The sequence below is a fragment of the Gracilinanus agilis genome, chromosome 3 (assembly GCF_016433145.1).
Source record: "Gracilinanus agilis isolate LMUSP501 chromosome 3, AgileGrace, whole genome shotgun sequence".
In the NCBI taxonomy this organism is placed as follows: domain Eukaryota; kingdom Metazoa; phylum Chordata; class Mammalia; order Didelphimorphia; family Didelphidae; genus Gracilinanus; species Gracilinanus agilis.
The window spans coordinates 287,123,558-287,144,618 of record NC_058132.1 but is presented as its reverse complement, the minus strand read 5'-3'; the positions used below and the strand labels follow the sequence as shown (position 1 = coordinate 287,144,618).

The 21,061-nt window shown below is 34.4% G+C and overlaps 1 protein-coding gene across 1 annotated transcript in view; it reads left to right on the top strand.

Moving 5' to 3' along the window:
* ARHGAP15 (Rho GTPase activating protein 15) overlaps positions 1 to 21,061 on the top strand; it is an 817,445-nt gene that overhangs the window by 514,639 nt on the left and 281,745 nt on the right. Inside the window, exon 9 of the mRNA XM_044669898.1 lies at positions 8,051 to 8,149. Coding sequence (XP_044525833.1) covers positions 8,051 to 8,149 — 99 coding nt within the window. The remainder of the gene's footprint in view (positions 1 to 8,050; positions 8,150 to 21,061) is intronic.

The following is a 21,061-nucleotide window of genomic DNA, read 5'->3' as shown; positions in this document are numbered from 1 at the left end:
CTCATAAAAGTATGCTGAAGTTAAAGTTCTAATTATTTGAACTTTCTGGTTGTTTAGATTCCAAATAAACTTTACTAAATATATATACTCTTGGGAGGCTGTGTGTGTGTGTGTGTGTGTGTGTGTGTGTGTGTATTATGTGTGTGTGTATACAGCATCCATGTATTTATTTTTTCTATTTCTTGCTTACTTTAACTTTAATCCTAACAATCAGATTAGAATTTATACCGTATTAGTGTAAAGAACATATCTAGTACAGGATACTCTTCATACTTGGGTAGAGGAATGTGCATAATAAAAATGGAAAGAGAAGAGCATCTCAAAGAAGCTGGAATTTAAAGGTGTCTGACTGGTGCATGTCACCTCTCTCTTTCCTTCTTTCCTTCTTCCTTGCCAAAGGAGAGGAAGCAATTAGAAATGAAGCTAATATCATTATTTGGAGGCTTGACTGGAGAATAGACAATCTTAATTTGGAAAGATAACAATGAGGTTCATAGTCTTGAAAATGTATCCTCACATTTCAACTGAAGAATTGGGTATCAGAGCTGAACTTAAGGGACAAATGTTACCAGGACCCTGGGCAAAATTGCAGAGTAGGGAAAATTCTTTTTCAGACTGTTCCTCCTCCTTTCTCTGCCTGTCCCCTAGAAATTCAGCTTCATACTACTTTCCATCATCCAAATCCCCTGCCCTAATGAGATTCAAAATTCCCTGAAGTGTGTCTTGTTCCAGATTTACCCATTTTTCTTTAGATATAGCTGATGGTGCAGTGGATAGAGTACTGGGCTCAGAGTGCCAAAAAAACAAAAACAAAACAAAAACAAAAACAAAAAATGAGTTGAGATCTAGCCTCAGAAATTGAGTAGCTATGTGACCCTTGTAAACTCACTTAACCTCCATTTGCCTCAGTTTCCTCAACAGTAAAATGGAGATAATAACCTTTCCTACCTGCAGATAGTAGGTACACTATACAGATATTTATTCTCCTACTTTTTTCCACCTCCTTTAACCAACATTCCCATCCTCCTTTTCCATCAATCAATCTATCCCACCATTTACTAAGAGAGATTACTTTAAATGAGTGTCTCATCAATAAAGTTCTACCTATGACAGCTTCTTTTCCCAATGAACTAAAAATTCAGGTCATAAAATATATCAAATTAGCATTGTTTCCTAGCAGGCATCCAGTCAGCTACCATCTTCATCTTCTCTAAGACAATTAATTACAACTAGCTTCATATATCAACATTTCAGGAAAGTAAACCTATGGAGTAAAGACTCTACATTGTGAAGAGTTTCTTGTCTTTCCATTAAGATTCTTATATATGCATAAAACAACCTTCTACAGAGCTGCAAGATATAGTTAACTACTTATCACTTGCCTATAAAATTAAGTGATTTTTTTCTTTAAAAAAGTCTTGATTGATGAAAGTGAACTAATCCTCATACCTTTCCCTTAAGAGATAAACATTTGGACATGAGTGTACAGGCGAATAAGAATTTATTAAGCATCTACTATGTCCCAGGAACTATGCTAATTATTTTACAAATATTCACTTAATTTGGTAAGTTTCCCTCACATGAAGAAACAGTCAGTTTTGCATACTATCTAATACATTTTGCATGCTTCCCATGGTCAAATTTTAATGATCAAAAGACTGATTATTTGATTTTAAAATTATACAAGTTGCCTGCTTCTCTCTTATTTCCTTTCTGCTCAGTCAACAAATAATTATTTTATGCCTACTTTGTGCGAATCTCTATGTGTAATTTTGGAGATATAGAAAGTATAGATATTTTAAGTAACACTGGCATTAAGGGGCTTACACTCTAGTAGACGGGAAAGACACAAACATATGACTATATTGTGCAGTATTTTATTATTAGTGCTTTAGAGGGCAACAAACCCAAGTGCTTTTGAGTTCTGAGGGGACAGTCCTCAAAATTAATTAAATTATACTTTAGAATACGGATATGAATTCCACATGTAAAGAGGGACTAGGAAAGTCATTCCCTGCATAAGAAGAATAAGAACAAATACATAAAGACAAAAGAATACAGAGCATGGTAGGGGGTGGAAAGAGTAGGAAATATCTCAGATTGGCTCAAACAGAAAGTATGTATAAAAAAGGATATAAACTAAAACTGAAAATATTGGGTGTTGCCAGGTTGAGAACTCCAAATATTAAGCAAGGCTTCTCCTTTTAAATCTATAAGCAATAGGGAGCTACTGACATTTGGGTGATAGAGGTTTGAAATTTCCAATTGTGTGGATAAAAAAACAGGATTCTGGCAATCATTTGAAGAATGGATTAGAATAAGGCATAGTATAGAACTCATCACAATGTATCAAATACTTAGCACAAAAATGGGTCTATAATATGTTTCCTGGACACTGAACATTCAGCTTGAGGAAAGAGGATGTGTTGAGGAAAATAATATGATGTATATTTGGAACAATAGAATAGAACTAGATTATAGAGGGGTTTGACTGGTAGGAAGGGAATTTTAATTTTACTGGATATGCTGGAAGAGTAGCTCAATATTTTTGAGAAGATAAATGACATAAAAAGTCAAAAGGAAGAAAAGATATTTTTAGTGGCAAGAAGGATGAAATGGGAGAGAGACATAGAATAGAGATAGAAAGATATTGAAGGTCTATTAAAATTGGATTGGTGATATTAAAGTGCTGTACCAGGGTAATAGCAATGAAAAGAAAAGAGAGAATTAAGGTAAGAGATGTCAGAAAGGAAGAATCAAAAACACTTGGTAATTGATTGGACATGAGAGATAACAGAAAGGGAAGAATCAATTTTAAGGTTATAAACATCGAAGATTCAGACAGAAATAAAGACCCAAGATTTAAAAAGACATACTAAGGATGCACCCAGATAGATATCCTATAGATAATTATGTGTAATCTTAATCTCAGAAAATAAGTAAATAATGTACATATACATTTGAGACTCATCTCTCTAGAGTTAGTTAGTCATTGAAACCGTGGAAAAGAATGAGAAGTCTGAGGGGAAATTTGTCATCCACTGGGGGGTCAGACTAGGCATTCTCAAGGTGATATTTGATCTTGGCCTTAAATGATGGATAGAAAACAGCCCTTAAGGATTGGTTGAAAGAATGCCAAGTCTGGACATGAGAATATTAACTAGAATTATGATCACTCTTTTCACATTTCTATAGAATGTATTTAACATTTTGGTATCTACCTTACAAGTTACACACAGGAATTATATAGATATGTGTAAACAACTATTTATAGATATAAAGACAGACCTAAATAACTGAGAAATATATTATTTAGGAGTAGGGCAAATCAAGGTAGCAAAAGTGACAATACTACCTACATAATTTATTGTGTGATGCCATGCCAATCAAACTACCAAAAATAACTTGATAGAACTAAAAAAAAATCATATGGAGCAGAAACTTCAAGGAAATCAATAGAAATAATGAGAAGAAATGTGAACCAAAGAGGCTTAGCAGTTCCAAATCTCAAATTATACCACCAAACAGTAATTCTCAGTATAACTTGACACTGTTTAAAAAATAAAAAGATTAATCAGTAGAATGGAATAGATACAAAACATACGGAAGCAAATGTATTTTCCATCCTTCTATTTGACAAACAGAATATGAGATAAGCACATGAGATAAGTACTCACTATTGAACAAAAACTGCTGGGAAATTTGAATAGCAGTATGGAAGATAATTAGATTTAGAGCAACACCTTACACCTTATGGAAGACAACTGAATTCATTGTATGAACCCTTAAAAAAGAAATTATCATTGAGAGAATTTTTAGTGAAGTAAAGGGATGGTCTGTTGACAACAGAAAAAAATTCAAGGAATATACTAAGCCCTTAGTAGAAATGAGTGCAACTTCTTGAAAATTTAGTAAGAGATATCATCACCTTTAGAAGATTCAGATTGCTATTAAATCAAAGAGATGGAAGAACTATTCCCTGAAAAGTTCAAGTATGTGAGGGTTTATTGACACTAGTGTGGGAGTTCCAGCGAGAATAGAATATTGGATTTTATTGTGGCTGAAGACACTGAAGAGATCAGAACAGGACTGATAAGGAGTAAGGGCACTTAGAATTGGAATAAGAGTGAAGGAGATGAGATATGAATTCCTCTTGTACTAAAGGCGCTAAGACTGAATGACGGGAATTAGAAGATCAGTAGATGGCACTGGCAAGCTATGTCAACATAACTTGACCAAGAGAGGATTTGAATAGTCATAGTCATAGGATCTTGGATTTAGAGGTAGAAGAGACCTAGAAGCTATTAAGTCTAACCTCCTAATTTCACAGATGAGGAAAATGAAACCAGTTCACACGGGTAATAAGTAGCAGAGCTGGGATTTGAACTTAAGTCCTCTGAAACTAAAGCCAATAAATACTCCTTCTATTGCACCATGGTCTCCAATTCTATGGAGCCCCAAGGCTTGTTATTATAAGCAGTAATAGTAGTACTAGTCTCTATTAATTAACTGCAGAAACACTCTATGAATTCAGAAGGCATCATATTGAAAAGCATGAAGAGACTGTGTGGGTAAATGATGATAAGATAGCCACATTATTTGAACATTTAACTGCCTCTATTGAGTGGTTTTCCTCATAGGTTTGATTCATTTGGAATCTAACTGACAAAGTTCCCATTACTGAGTGCTCTTTTTACCATTTGTCAAAAATATGTAGCAGAGGTGAGGGAGAATAAAGCTAATTTGTAATCTGAGAGATTTAACCTGGTTATGCTGATATGTTTAAAGATGAGCAACCTAAATCGTTGGAAAGTTTTAAAGCATAAAGATTAGAAACCAGCATTCCTAGTTAAATTCTAATTCATTATGTAAACAACATGATTCATAAGTGCAGTCATGTGGAAGGCCTATTTGTTTTTCTCACCAAAAGATTCTTTCAAAGAAAAATTGCAGAAAATGGATTTTTTCCAACCGATGTGTTGCCTGCCACCCTTGGTAAGAGTGCTGAAATGATAGAATGAAGATGCAGTAATGGTAGTAGTCAAAGCCATGTTAATTTGCAAGGGATTCCAAAATCTTCACACCCGCAGCAAGATGTGTTTCCCAAATAAATAATTTTAGAAGATTAGGTAGATATTCATATCCCTGGAAATCTAGGCTTGCTCCCTTAGGTGCTATAAGAATGGGGAAACAGGATGAAGGGAATAATTCCTATTAGGCCTTCTTTGTTCCACATTATGCTACTACTCCTGGACCTTTAGCAGATGGAGGTAGAGAAGCACAATTGCTACTTGCCTCCTTATGCTCATCTCCTTGTTAGAACATCAGAACCATCTACAATTCTAAATATATTCTTAGAATTGAACTGTCTCATTGAATGCCAGTTGAGTACTCTATCCATGTAAAAATTCCAGATGGACAGCACTTCATTCAAAATCCATTTATTACATGTCTGTATCATGCAAGAAATGCCCCGCCATAGTGTGGTTATAACCCTGGGTTCTTGAAATCAATGGCCACTAAAAAGACAAGTTTAATATCCAACTGTATATGAGTGTTATTCAAGGATTAATCTAACTAAATTAAGCGAAGTTCATATCTTACACAGTGAAAAAATATTGACTCCATTGCCTGAAGTGTTAAAGTCTTTGCAAGATTCCAAGCTAGACAATGAAGAAACCATGTTCTTTGACAAGCAGTTCAGAGACTTAGAAATATAAGGCAAGGTCTCTTGCTTTGCAATTTATTTGGTGTGACAGGACAATATCTACATTCTCTCTCTGTGTTTGTATGTGAAATTCTAAAAGAATAGTAAAGAAATAAATGCTACAAAAGTTCAAAGGAAAAAGATCCTGTTGATTAGCACAGGCAAAAAAAAATCAACAGAAAAGAAATGGGCCTATAAGATTGCATTGAAAGAAGGTAAAAGATAGGAAAAGGGCAGAAAGAGAAAATCTAGCTAACTTACTATGAAGTCAATCCATTAGAATTATTTCTTGATAACATTGTATCAAAGATCTAGAGTTAAGGTGGTGGAGCTTCAGGGGACATTTAGTCTAAAACCCTTATTTTGCAAATAAGGACAATATGGTTCCAGGGGGATTTAAGTGACTCGCTCAAGGTCACTAACATAAAAACTTAGGAGACAGAGTTTGATCCTAAGACCTCTACTTGGAAGTCTGCTCTTTAGAATATGGCTTTTTTGTTTCAAATATCCTCAAATTATAGCAGTGATGTAAAAAGAAAAAAAAACAACCTATAATTTATTTGCAGTATGCTAATTACATATAATTAACATATTTAAGGCATTTATTGATACTATAATTAATATTTTAATCAATTAAAATTCAATCTAATTAAATAAAAATTTATTAAGTGATTATTCTGTGCAAGTCACTGGGAATACAAAGCAGTTAGTGTTCAGCAAAGATCCTACAGTCTACTGAAAGGCCTTCTATCCAGTTATCTCTCTTGAAATAATGAAAGAACTAATAAAAATTTAAAAGATAAAACTCTCTTCTGATAAAATGATATTTTTTTAAAAAGCACTTAAAGGACCCTTATATACCTCGACAATGCCCAATTTAACAGGCTTTAACATTATCATAAGTGTATTTAATCACTTAAGCTTTCAAAGAAAAAGGTGCTAATCAAATAGCTTTACCATTTTCCATTTTCCATTTCCCGCTTTTCAGCATTGCTGATTGTTTTGAAAAGGTGGGGCACAAATCAGAGCAACCCAACCCCAATGATCTTTTCATCTCTACTCTTCTATGTTGATACTGATATTAGCCTTTGCTAGAACTAGACAATGGTCTGGATGGGCTGATGATTCTGGTGTTATTCACATATCAGAAATTACACTTTTTTATGTTAAAGTATACCGAATTTCCTTTTTTCTTGATGTTGTTCAGTGCTTCTGAAAGTATTCTTGTCATATAGGCATGGATTTTCTGAGTTTACAAGTCTTTGGGTACTATCATATTTGGAACCTGAGCCAATAGATCTTTTCATATTATTGTATGAAATATATTCATATCATTATATAAAATATAATAAAAATGAAAGGTGAGGCTGTGCTCACCTACACATTGAAATCATCAGGTATCAAAACATATGTTCACTTAGTTTGGAGCATTATGTTCTAACACCCTCTCTACTTCTTAATCTTCTAAAACTATTTAGTGAATAACTTTCAGTTATTTTCATGGTGGTATTTTTGCTCATGCTCATCATGAGTACTGCAAGAGATAAAAAGATATTTCTCGTTGCTTTGGGTTACAGGGTAAGAAAACTACTTAGCAATCTCCTTAGTTTCTCTAAGAAGGCCCGTTGAGACACCATTACAGTAAGCTTCCACTTTCTTTTTGCCTTCTGGCTTGACGATTGTAATAAAATGATTCAGTTCTTCCAATGGCATGACATTTTGTTGGTCATTAAGAGGAGTTCACATTTCAAATACTAATGGTTGATGTTGCTACACTGTATTAAGCACATTCTTTAAGCAAGGTGGTAAAATTTTACTGATGTTAAAACATGTTTTTAAAAATGCTCCCTGTCCTCAAAGTTTGTTTGTTTGTTTGTTTGTTTGTGTGTGTGTGTGTGTGTGTGTGTGTGTGTGTGTGTGTGTGTATGTGTGTGTGTGTGTGTGGTTACCTGGGGGGAATCTTATTGAAATTTGTTGGTTTCAATTTACAAATGGCAGAGTTTAAAGCCCAGAGCAAATGTGATTTATCTTATCAGCCTTACAAATTTGTAACTGAATTTTCATTTCCTGGCTCTTAGTTTAAGGTTCTATCCACTGTTTAGAAATGTTAAATCTTAGAACTGGAAGGAACTTCAGAAGACATTTGGTTGATTTTTCTTATGTTCCAGATTACATGAATGAGTTTTGGTCTTTGTGTGACTACATTGAGCAGTGCAGAATTAAATAAATAAAAACAATTCATGTAGAAAATGGAGTTTCTATAGGAATATAGATATGGAAGTAGGATAAAATTATAGAGCACAGGCTTAGATTTTACTAAAACTCATCTTTGTTTCTTCATAGATCAAATTTTTGGCTCTCATCTGCACAAAGTGTGTGAACGTGAAAATTCCACAGTACCTCAGTTTGTAAAGCAATGCATTGAGGCTGTTGAAAAAAGAGGTGAGTAACTGAATATGTAGTAGTTTTCACCCCCATTATTGCAGCCGCCTCTACAACTGAGACTCTTAAGTTAACAGAGCCACTTGATTTGCCTGGGAAGTCATGCAATTAAAATTCTACTTTCGTGAGTCTTTTTTTTTTACTGGATCAAGTTTCATATTGGGTTTAGTTTGTTTTTACAATAGGGACATTAGTAATTCTCGCTAATGTTCATTTTTTTTAATATTTTGTCTGTTTGACATACTGTTGAATCAATTGCAAACTTCTTGTTTTCAAGCCAATGCTAAAACATTCATAAAATGTCAGCAATCATAGTACTAGAACCCTCATAATATTCATGCTAAGATCCCTGGTAGATATTGTGCCAGGACATTTTTTGGTAAGTCCCCAACATTACCCAACTAAAGCAAATACCACCCAAACTTGCAAACAGTGATATTCTCTCTTGCACATGTTTCTTTGCCATTTAGAACATGGCTAACTATTTTCCTACGATGATTAATAGTTGAACCTTCAATCTTATGATGACCTTTGATTCTCTTTTTTTTGAAATTCTGTTTGTCACCTGAAATTATTGCATCTCAACAAAGACAGAACAGAATAAAATTTAATTGCCTCAAACATTTCTGCTCTCGTATATCTGTGGTTTGTTTGGTTATATATGTGTGGGTTTTTTTTCTTCCCTACTATGACTTCACTCATTGAAGGTCATTTTAACTGAGAGATACATACACTAGATGCAGAATCTTAAAAAATGTATTGTATAAAAATATGAAGCTTCATCACCATCTGTTACAAGTTTACAACATATTCCCAGGATCTAGGGGAATATATATCATGTAAAAGATTGAGGTGTTTTCAGAAAAAGGATTGGTGAACCTATTCCCATTTTCAGCTTCCAGCCTCAAAACAATAGAATCAAGGGGGAAAATCTTTATCAAGTTATCTTCCAAGAAAAGAGCCATTTTAATTCTCTTGATGTTACCTGGCTTTATTATAGAAGCATAATAAAAACGGCCTGCAATTTCCAACTCCTGGAAATTCACACTTTAATTATATAGTAAGGACCACCTTGGGATTCTGCTATTCCCAGATCAGTAGGGAATGAGAGAATAACAAAAAGGGAAGTAATAGGTAGGAAAAGGAGAAAAAGTAGCTTTAGAGAAAAGAGAATCAACACATCAGAAAGAAGAGCAGAAATCAGGAAAAGCAGATAGAAAAAAAAGGGAATAAAGGAAGAACATGAGTAATCAAGGAGGAATAGAGTTCCTCACGGTTTTGAAGGAAAGGTATGATTTATTACATTTCATGATACTTTTCTATTTTATATACAATAGATTTTCTTGTAGTATTTAACATAGATTGCAAACAAAAAACAACTAATGAAACAGAGACCAGATCCTTACTTACTAGGTAACTTGGGCAATAGAGCCATTAAAGTGGCCTCCAAATCAGAATCCTATTTGTCTTCATTTTCCAAAATTTACTGACTTTTCACTATGTGCACAATAATGTTGTACTGAGCCCAAAATCCAAATAGAAATTTCAGAGAAGCCCTAAATTATTCACAATAGTTTATATTTATATGATTTTTCATAGAATCCTTAGCTTCTCTCAAGGCCCAGCTCTAGTGCCATCTCCTACTTAAGGCCTTTCCTGGTCCCCTCTCTCTCTTGAGATTACTTTGTATTACTTCTTATATGCAGTATAGCTATTTATGTGCATGTTATATTATCCCAAGACTATGGCAGCGAGAAGCTTTGAAGGTTTCAGTCTCTCTGACCCCAGTGGCTAGTAAACTATAGTAAGTACTTAAAAATACTTGTTAAATTGAATTGTATTCACTTCTAAGTATTACTGTTTTATCCATCCATCTACATAAATGTTCACAAGAACAATTCTTCATATTTTGAAGTGAGAAATGAGTAAGTAAAAACTAAAGTCTTCTGAACATGGACTTCATGATTGTCCAACATATATGGGATTTTATTCCTTTATCTGCATGTAATACTAAAATTATTGCATAAATCCATATCTGTATATAATATTAAATTAATATATTAGTCCAAATCAATTCAGATGACATGGTTTAAAATAATGACTAAGATTGTAAATTTTAAAGCTCTGTGTGAATATAAAACATTAGATACATCAAAAAATTAAGGAAATGTTATTTCAGCATGGTAAAAGGAACTATATAAAAATGTTAGGCGAAAACCAAACTTAGGGGGGGCACAAGATAAACCTCATATCACAATATTTGCATGCATGTTTTTATCATATTTTCCTATGATAATTTTCTTGGATTAATATTCTTACTTTTATACTCCAACTCTATTTACTCAGTGTTGTTTTTTACTAAATTCTGGCACAAACTATCTCAGGACAGCAATAATTTATGTGAAGCTAAGTCCAATGTTTATGCAGGCTTCTGATGACATTTTATACTAGGGTTGGTATTAGGAAGTAGCATAGAAAGGTGCCAAGTCTCTCGGCATGGCTGGGACTCAACATATCTGAAACCCTCCTCCTAATGGCCAGATATTCCTCCAGCCAAAATACTCCACTGCAGAGTCATGGGAAATACTTATGTACCAATTATGGGAAAGGCACATTTAATGAAAACTGTATGTTTACTTTCATAGTCTTACTGAGATGGCCTAAATACTTAGTGCAGCTGGCACATGGAGTGTTGTGGAAAGTCTTTTTTTATTAAATTTTTTGAAAAATCTTTTCTTCTTCTTAAAAAAAAGTTATCTGTATTTTCTAACTGCACCAAGAAATGTGACTTACATGCTTGATTTAAAATAAAACATTATCAGGAAAGCAGATCACACCAGCTTAATTTTTTTTTTGTTTTACCTGCTTGATTTAGACAGAAGCAAATCGTTCATGCTTCTGTAACCTTCATACAGAAATCGTATCCATCATTTGCTACAAGAGGCATTCCAAATTCATTGCTGGTTAGAAGGTATTAGTTACATTTTTAATTTAGCCAAGAAGGAAATGTCTTAGTGAGCCGAATGTAAACCAATTTAGCGGATAACTCGTTTGCTGTGTTTCTTATCAGGATCTTGTTCTATCTACCTCTAAGCCCCCACAACATCCTTCTGCATGCTACCATCTATTATCATTTGAATTCAGTCCTTTTTTGCTCCTTCTGACATTAGCTGCTCACCACTTAGCCTAGGAAATTTATGCAAAACTTGGATGATAAAACTAGACAGAAAGAGATTATGTTAAAACAGAAATGATCCTCCTTTCATTCTTTGTTATCTTTTGCATTTTCCATACCTGGCTTCATCAGATGACTGCTGTATTTGTGCATATGTGTGTGTTATTCATGTGTTTAAGATAGTCAAAAGCACTGAAACATTGGATGAAATCTGTGTGTTAGTGAAATGGACCTGGTGGTGTGTGAAGAGGGGTAATAAGTACAGTTTATATATAGCTTCTTCTGGAAATTTGTGTTCATACTTTGGGGCTTTGTTAGGACGGGTTCTAAAAGAATGCCAATTGAAAAATATATTTGGCCTGTCTCCCTCAAATTAAGATCCAGGTTGATTTAAGCCAAAGGAAGAACATCACAAAAAATATGGCATTTTATTTGAGACACAGCAAAATGGTTCATCATTCTCTGTTAACAAAGATGGGTACCATTTGTTTGTATTTTGGTATGGAACAACTGTGGACTCAATCCTAGAGTCTTCACCATTCCTGCTTTAGAAGCAAAAGAATCTTTTATGTCCCAAGGTCAGCAGGAAAATATCTAAATGGCAGAAAAATTATTTTAGTTTTGATTTTGTGATATGGCCACAGGGATGGTATTAAGTCCCTTTAATGTTATTCAAGCTATTTCCCAGATTATTTACTTGTTCCATAAATTGGTAGCTCTTCAAGTGAAAGACTTTAGAATTTAATCTAAAAGGTAGGAGGTGATCTAGCTTTTATCCCAAACCATCATAATAATGATATACCATAGAAAAAAAAGTTCAGAAATAAGAGATGTTGCTTTTATTCTGATGCAACATACTAGCAGAATTAATATGCTTCTTCCCTAAACATGATTTTTTTGTGATTTCAAGATATTTTAAGTTTGCAATGGAATGGTATGACTTGGCCAGTGAAATTTATTTCTGTTTGGCTTGGCATTCATTTACTGGAATATGATTAGACAATGCCCTACACTCCAGTTTAAAATCCAGGTTAATTTGTCCCTAAACATTCAAACAATGCTAAAAATGATACATTGTCAATTTTGATGATTACAGGTATGGGCTGTTTTGCTGAATGGCTCTGCAGATGTTAACAGCAAGTTTGTCCTTTCTTTCCCTTTTTTTAAATTCCCCTGGAACACAAAATGCTGTGACAGGAATGATATACAAAATTACATATTTGACTTGCTGCCTAAAAGCCACCCTGAGATCCATAACCTTCCTTAAAGATTTAAGAAAGACCTTTAGTCCACTTCTGAGAAGGTCCTTAGCTCAGAAAACTTTATCTCTCAACTTTACTTCTTAGCAGCTGTTATATTTTTTTGCTGTCATTTGTTTGACAGGATCCAGTTATAGGTTCCGATGTCTGTTTAAAGAAACAGGGAGGTTGTTGGCTTTAAAATCCCCTCACTGCTTGTGTGATCAGCATTTTCCCAGGCTTTTCTACATAGTTTGCCAAGCAAAGGGACTGACCTTTTGTAGCAAACACTTTTTCATTTCAAAATGCTCACTTTGATTTTTGTCCCATTTTATGCTCATTCCAAACTGTTTACAACCCACTAAAAATGACTGTGAATTATATGTTTGTGTAATGGATTCCTTTTGTGGTCTGAGTGGAATGTTTACTTTGAACAATTAGTTATCTTTGGGTAGATTATAGTGACCTGAAAAAAGAAGAGCTAAAAGTATTATCATACCTTAACTATTTCCTTTTGTTTAACTCCTATCCTGGGACAGTATGATTTTGAGGAGGCATAGAAAGAATACCTTAATGACATGTGCAGTGACAACGTAAAATAATTATATTTGTCCAAGTTGTACCTCTATTTATCATTTACTTTGACACTTCTTGTTATTTTGCCAAGCATTTACATATTTAAAGTATCTACATGTACCTATAAGTGATAATATATATCTGGCATATGCATATACTTAAGAACAATCAATTAATTAGCAATTATTCATTTTAAACCCTTGCCTTCTGTCTTAGAATCGATACTATGAGTGGTGAGGGCTAGGTAAATGAGGGATTAAATGTAACAAAGGATCATACAGCTAGGAAGTATCTGAGGCCAGGTCCTCTTGACTCTAGGCTTTATCCATTGTGCTTCCTAGATGCCCCAATCAATAATGATTTATTAAGCATCTACTATGTGCCAGGCACTATGCTAGACTCTAGAGATAAAAGTACAAAGAATGAAATAGTTCCTATTACAAATTCATCAATTAGTACCAAAAATTTATAATTATAATTAAATAAATAATTTACAAAGTAATTAAATACAAAGTAATTTGGAAAATATGGCATTTGAAAATGGGATGAGGGAAAAAAAGAAAGGCTCCATGAAAAAGTTGGTATGTGAGCTTCATCTAAAAGGAATAGAGAGATTCAAAGTCCTAGGTAAGGATGACAAATGGTCATCACAAAGGCACAGAGATGGAGATGGTGGAGAATGTGGGAGGAACAGAGCAGAAACCAGTTTGGCTAGATCACAGACAGTGTGGGAGAGGGTCATTTACATGATGTACACTTTTGACATTACTTACATATAAGGTATAGAACTGGAACAAAATTTAGAGATGTTCCGGGTATGTGTATATAAGGCAATGTGGCATACCTTCAAAAAAACCACTTTTGTGGTTAGGAAGACTGGTTTCAAGGGTCATGCCTGAAACCTTTTTACTCTGGATAAGGCACACAAGCCACTTATTGCTCCAGGCTTCTCTTGAAGACTGTAAGTGATGGAAGACTTGCAGATCTTTCCTGGTACTGGTCTAAGGTAGTGATGGGCAAATTTTTTAAAGAGGGGGCCAAAGGAAAGGGAAAAAAAAAGTTTAAGCAGGCCAGTATATTTTATTAAAAAATAACAATGAGGGGGCAGCTGGGTAGCTCAGTGGAGTGAGAGTCAGACCTAGAGACAGGAGGTCCTAGGTTCAAACCCGGCCTCAGCCACTTCCCAGCTGTGTGACCCTGGGCAAGTCACTTGACCCCCATTGCCCACCCTTACCAATCTTCCACCTATGAGACAATACACCAAAGTACAAGGGTTTAAAAAAAAAATAACAATGACACATTTTACAAAATTCTTGTATTTTTTTGTGATACTAAGCCCTATTAATGCCAGAAAGATTATGAAGGAGAAGGGCTGCATCTGGCCCGCGGGCCGTAGTTTGCCCATCACTGGTCTAAGGTATTCCTTACCCTGAGAAAATCCAAGGTCTGGTCTCTACAGTGTATCTTAAAATAGACACAGTTTTCAGAATCATTACTATAATAAATATGACTGTTAACCATAGAAGTTAATGTTATTTTTTGCTACCAAATGATCATAAAATCATAGATTTGGAATTGGGATGGATCTTAGACAACTTTTAATCCAAATGTCCTAATTTGATAAATGAGCAAACATATGAGCAGAATGTATAAATGACTTTCCCAGGGTCAAATAGGTAATAACAGAGGTAGGATGAGAACAGAGATCCTTTGACTCCAAATCCTCTGCTTTTTCCTTTGCACACGCTGTTCTGCAGAACCTACAAAGTACTCTTTTGCCATAATACAATTTTGCATATTTGTTTCTAGTTGCCTTAGAATCCACTACCCTGAAAGTGCAGATCATATTGCCTCCACTCAACGATCTCAGCTCCCAGTTCTGCTAATTTTGTACTGTTCATTCTTTCCCACTTTGGGATAATCTATTATAGTTGGATCCAAGCACGCACTAAACGCTGATACTTCCATGAAGAATGTGCAATTTGTACTGTTTAGTTTGTGACAAGATTCTCAAAGCCTTTTATGATTCTATCTCATTCCAGGGAGAATTCTACTTACTAGTTTTATAAGCATTAAGTTAAAAAAAAGAAACAGAAACAAAACAAACTGATAAAAATTACATACTGAAAAAAGAAATCAACAGTTCAAGATAAGCATTTTTTTCTCCTCAGGGGAATATTTGTTTTCTTGAACAAAAAAAAAAGTATTCCCAGGGGCACTGAACTTTGTTTAATCTAAAGTTAAGCATGGGTATATTCCCTGGTTTCTCCTTCCGAAATGGAATTAAGCTCTGTCCAGTTTTGAATGATGGGTATCTACTTCATTCCTCTCTAATACAATCCCACGATTGCCACCTTCCTAAAAAGCCAGTCAGCAAGTTGTGCACAGGCCAAGTTGGATCTGGCTCTTTGGGGTATTCATGCTGGGGCCTCTGTGTCTGCTGGAAAGCCACATTCAGAACTGGAGGTTTTTTTTTCTTTTTTTTTCTTTTTTTATTTTAAAGGAGTAAACAGGAAACATCAAGAGAAAATATAAAAGAGAACGAGGAAGAGGCAACAGAAAAAAACAGAAATGACAAGGTGCAGAAAGAAAAAGAAATCTACTTTAAAATTAAGAACAGAAAGAAGATAAAAAGTACAGATCTGTAAGATCTGTAATGCACAGAAGACAAGCAATCGAACCAATTGTTTATCTCTAATACCTGATACCTGCTCTTTTGATTGAGTCCTTCCAAAGAAATGTCATTTTGCTAAAGAAATTCTACTTATATTTCCCATTGCCAATCAAAAGCAGTTTCTAAATAATCGCATTATATGTATTAGTATTGCTAGTTACACATTTAACTCCATTAGTAACTATTAATGACCTAAGCCTACATTTAAAAATGTACAGTAATTCTTTTATCAGATATCTCATAGAAATTAAAAGAACCAAATTGGAATACACAGCTAAATAAACTACCTAAAAAATAAGGCAAGGTAGTATAAATAATAAAAAAATAAATAGATAAATAAATTATTTAAATTATAGAGCAATTATATAAATAATATAAATCAAGAGAATGTTAGGAATCCAGAGTGATGGAGAGGAAGGTGATCAAACAAAAGTTGATCTTTTTAGAACAACTCCAAAGCTGAAGTCAGAGATGCTTTTTATTATTATTATTCATCTTCTCATTTCTGATTTACCCTGAAACTCTCACTGCTTAGTAATTTAGGTTCTTAAAATACCTTTTCCTTAGAGCCAATGGAAGGGAAATAGAGCCAACCTCAATGCTGTTAGAGCTTAGCTTCTAATAATGTAGAAGAAGGATTTAAATAATATATCACCCCCAGCATATCAAGATGGAAGACTCAGCAATGTATTGTGTTGGTGTCATTTACACAATTAGAGCTTTAGGTCTGGCAATTTTTCCATTGTAAACTCCTATATTCAGAACTTAATAGTGAGATTGTAAAAATATTCTTGGCTGAAACTTGGAAGGATAAAATTTAGCCTGGAAGCAAATGTTTACAGAACTTTGAGGGCAAAAAAAGAAATTCATTTGCTAAGTTTTTAGTAGAAGGCAACAAGAAAGGCAATAATTTCAACCCCTTTTGCATTTTTATGCCAAACATGATTTTTGGTTTGAAATAGTTATAATATTTATTCAAAAAGTGAACTAGTAAATTATACAAATGTATAATATTTAAATCACTGTAATTTAGTTGTATTTGATGATTCTTTGATTATTGGTAAAATAAGAAACCATAGGCCCCATAAAGGTAAATTTCTATAGCCAGCATATTTGAGTATAAACATTCATATAATTAAAATTATCTCTAATTCACGAAGCTAAAAAAGAAATAAAATATATGTAACTCTAAGTTTTCAAATGATTGAATGTAAGATCACTTTTAGTAAGGATGGTTTCCTACTTTGTATCTCTAGCAGCTAGCATAGTGCCTAGCACATAGAGATATATGCTAAATTTTTTAAAATGTTGATTGATGTTTCTTTGCAATTCTCTAATATTGCTATAGTATTTTAACATTTTCTTCAGTATATCTTTAATTTTTTTCTTAAAACCATTCTGTGCTTGTTTTATTTTCCCTCACAATATACCAGATATTTGAATATCCTGAATTTATCTTTTCCTAAGACATTTCTTTCCTACAGGAGATATGTCCCAATAAACATTGTTTCCATGCCAGGACTGTGGCTGTTGATAATTTTGTCAAATCTTTTTTCTTGCCAAGTATGGCTTAGATCCATACACCAATAAATTTTTTCAAGGCCAGGCTAAGGCCTCCTTGCCAACCAGGTTAGATACTTGTACAACTCCTTCAGTGTGGTCTGAAACATGACCCTAGATTGGTGCCACATTCAATCTGCCAACTTCCCAAAAAACATTCTAGCCTTCTTGATTCAATTTTCTACTTCTGTGTCAATCAATGTATCACTGAACAAAGTACTCTCTCAAATACCCAAATTCATCTACAGTCTCATCAGTGACTATTTCCTTCAACTATGCTAATTGTCAACCATCCTGGTCTATTCAGCCTATTCTTCTCTTATGCAGAACCTCCCATAAATGTGTCATGGTACATGCATTGAGCCTTCTGTGTGCTTGCCAAAATTTCTCCTGACACCATGAAAATACCAGTGCGTGTCTCTCACTTTTCCTTTCTGACCAGCTCATCTTTTTCATTCAGATATACCCTGGCTGGCTTCTTTTCCCCTGGTTTTCCTTCATATTTATTGCTTGTAAATATATATTATAGCCTATACCTCTGCATATTCTTCTGAGTTGATATTCTCAATTATAGTTCTTCAGGAATTGTAGTATTCTAAGACTTTCAACTGTACATGTAGAATGTCAATATTGAAAAGATGTTCCATTTAGGTAGAAAGATTGTATGATGACTTTTAATCTGTATTTCTCAAAAAGAAATGTTCACTCATATTCAAGATAACATACTCTCATAATCTCCAGATGCTAATAAGTGCCTGCAAATCTTCTTTAGGTTTCCTCTCATTTCATCCCTCCACAATGACTCCCCAATGTTGCTCAGAGCATCAAGAGTGTATGTAAGCATCAAGAACAACATCAGTCATCAGTTCCCAACAGTTCCTTGATGACTATCTCAGGGTTTTTTTTGAAAATGATACCCTGTTGAATTAAATGAATTCTCCAAAGGACCAGAAGCATATGTCTTCAAGCAAATGACAAAATCTTCTAAGAAACCCTCCACAGTTACAATATCACAGGATCTTAGTGTCAGCAAGGCCTTTAAACTTTATCAAATCTACTTCCCATCCAAAGCAAAGATCTTTGCTACATCGGCCCTAATAGGAATGGTAAAAGATTACATTTATCTTACTGCATTAACTGCACTAACTACTTGTATGGTTAGCAAGTATATGTTCTGAGTTTTGCTTTTTCTACTTTAGTTTCTGCTTACCAGGAATTTGTTTCCCTAGCCTCCTGCAGTCTGCCTCTCAAAAAGATGATTAACACCCCTCAAGTCAAAAGTTTCTCCTAGCCCTTTCTCTCCATGTGAAGTATGTTGAGTAAGATTTGTCCCAGGAGATATCAAGAGGACTCTGCCAGTATTTTTCCATCTAGCCATCCTTTGCAATACACAATGTCCTCTGCTATTGAGATCTTTGAGTCCTTCAGCTTATAGGGTAATGGTCTTGATTGCCATCTATGCATTCCTAATTTTGTTTTGTTTTATTTTTAATTGGTGTAGACTTGGAAATGTCTCCAGTAATTGGGCAACTAGAATTCAGAATAAGGCAGTGGGAGGGGGGGCTGATTGTCCTGCAAAATCAGACAGGACTTGCTTGAGTCTGCATCTGTCAGTCCCGGTAGGTGCTAGAATACCTGCTCCTGTGTACCCTTTGAATAAACCTTCACTTTCCTTCATTACTTTAAGTCCCTTGTATGGTCACTTCCTGAACCTCTTAATTCAAACCTGAACACTGAATGATTTATTCATAAGTTCAAAACAGATGACCATCCAGTATCTGCTTAAATACTGCCTCCAGGGGGTGGGAAAGTGACTACTTCACAAAGCACCCGTGTTCCACTATCCAACTACTCTCATCTTTGTTATACTGGATTCACATCAACTTCATTTTAACTTCCACCCTTTGCTACTCATTTGGCTTCTGTCTAGAGGACCATCACAAACATCCTTCTTCTACGTACATGATTGACTTTTAAAATGTGAAAGCCCCTCTCAAGTTTCTCCAGGCTAAGCATACAAAGACCACAGTATTATAGGAAAAGACCTTAGAAATCTATAGTTTTTACAATTATTTTCCCTGTAAAATAATTTTTAGACTCTACATCATATTGTTAGGTCTTCTCAGGATATTCTATATTTCTCCACTTACCTTTAAAAAGCAACACTCAGAGTTGCACACAGTATTACAAAGGAGTACTACACAAAAGTAGCAGAAAAGTGGAGTATGGTTTTTATTTATATTAATTAAACAGTATGTTTCCATTAATAACTGAGTATACATTTGGTGAGCACTGGATTTGCTGTCAAGCGAGTTGGGTTCAAAATCTAACTCTACTCCCTATTATTTACATGACCATCAGCAAACATTTTACATCTCTAGACCTCATTTTTCCTCATCTATAAAATAAGGGATTTGGAATAGAAGTTGTTCTCTTTTCTTATCAATTTATTTTTTGTTGATTATATTAAAATACCCAGCTATGTCCCTCCATCCCCCTCCTCCCTGCACTAGAGAAGGTATAACTTGACAAAAAATATATCTGTTTATATAAACTCTTTTCTGTATTTCTATTTATCAGTTCATTCTCTGGAAGTGGGTATCCACAAGTTATTCTTCAAACACTAGTGACTATGTGTAATATTCTCTTGGTTCTGTTAATTTCAGTTTTCATTTTCAATTTTAAATCATTTTCAAAGTTTTTGATCCATATTCTCTCCCTCCTCACACTTCCCTAACATGGCAGGTAATATGAAATCAGATATACATGTGTTATTAGATAATACATATCGCCATGTTCATCATGTTGTGAAAGATTACACTAGAGAAAATTTCACAGAGGAAATAAAGTGAGGAATGGCATCCTTTAATCTGCTTTCAGACTTTGTCACTTTCTTTTATAGCAACAGAGAGCCATTTTTGTCATGAGTCTTTGGAGTTGTCCTGAATCCTTGTTGATAGTAGTTAAGTCATTCCCAGTTGGTGGTCATCTTTATTGCTGTTATTGTGTACAATGTTCTCCTGATTCGACTCATATCACATAAGTTTTTCCAGGATTTTTTGTGATCATCTTGTTCAGCATTCTTATGGTACAATTGCATTCCATTAAAATCTTTTACCATGACTTGTTCAGCCATTCCTCATTTGATGGAACTCACTTCAGTTTTCAGTTCTTTGCTACCATAAAAAGAGCTTCTATAAATATTTTTGTACAAGTAGGTCCTTTCCTCCTTGACTCTTTGGTATACATACAGATCTAGGAGTGGTATTTCTGGGTCAAAAGATATGCAGTTTTATGGCCTCTGGGCATGGTTTCAAATTGCTCTCTAGAATGCTTTTATCAGTTCCCAGTTCTACCATAGTGTATCAGTAACCCAATTTTTCCATATACCCTCCAACTTTTATCACTTTCCTTTTTTTTTAATCATATAAGCCAGCCAGATAGGTGTGAGGTGGTACTTCAGAGTTGTTTTTATTTGCATTTCTCTACTCAGTAGTGATTTAAAGCATTTTTTCACATGGCTAAAGATAGTTTTAATTTCTCATCTGAGAAACTCTTGTTCATATGCACTGACCCTTTCTCAATTGGGGAATGCTTTGTATTCTTATAAATTTGGCCCAGTTCTCTCTCTCTCTCTCTCTCTCTCTCTCTCTCTCTCTCTCTCTCTCTCTCTCTCTCTCTCTCTCTCT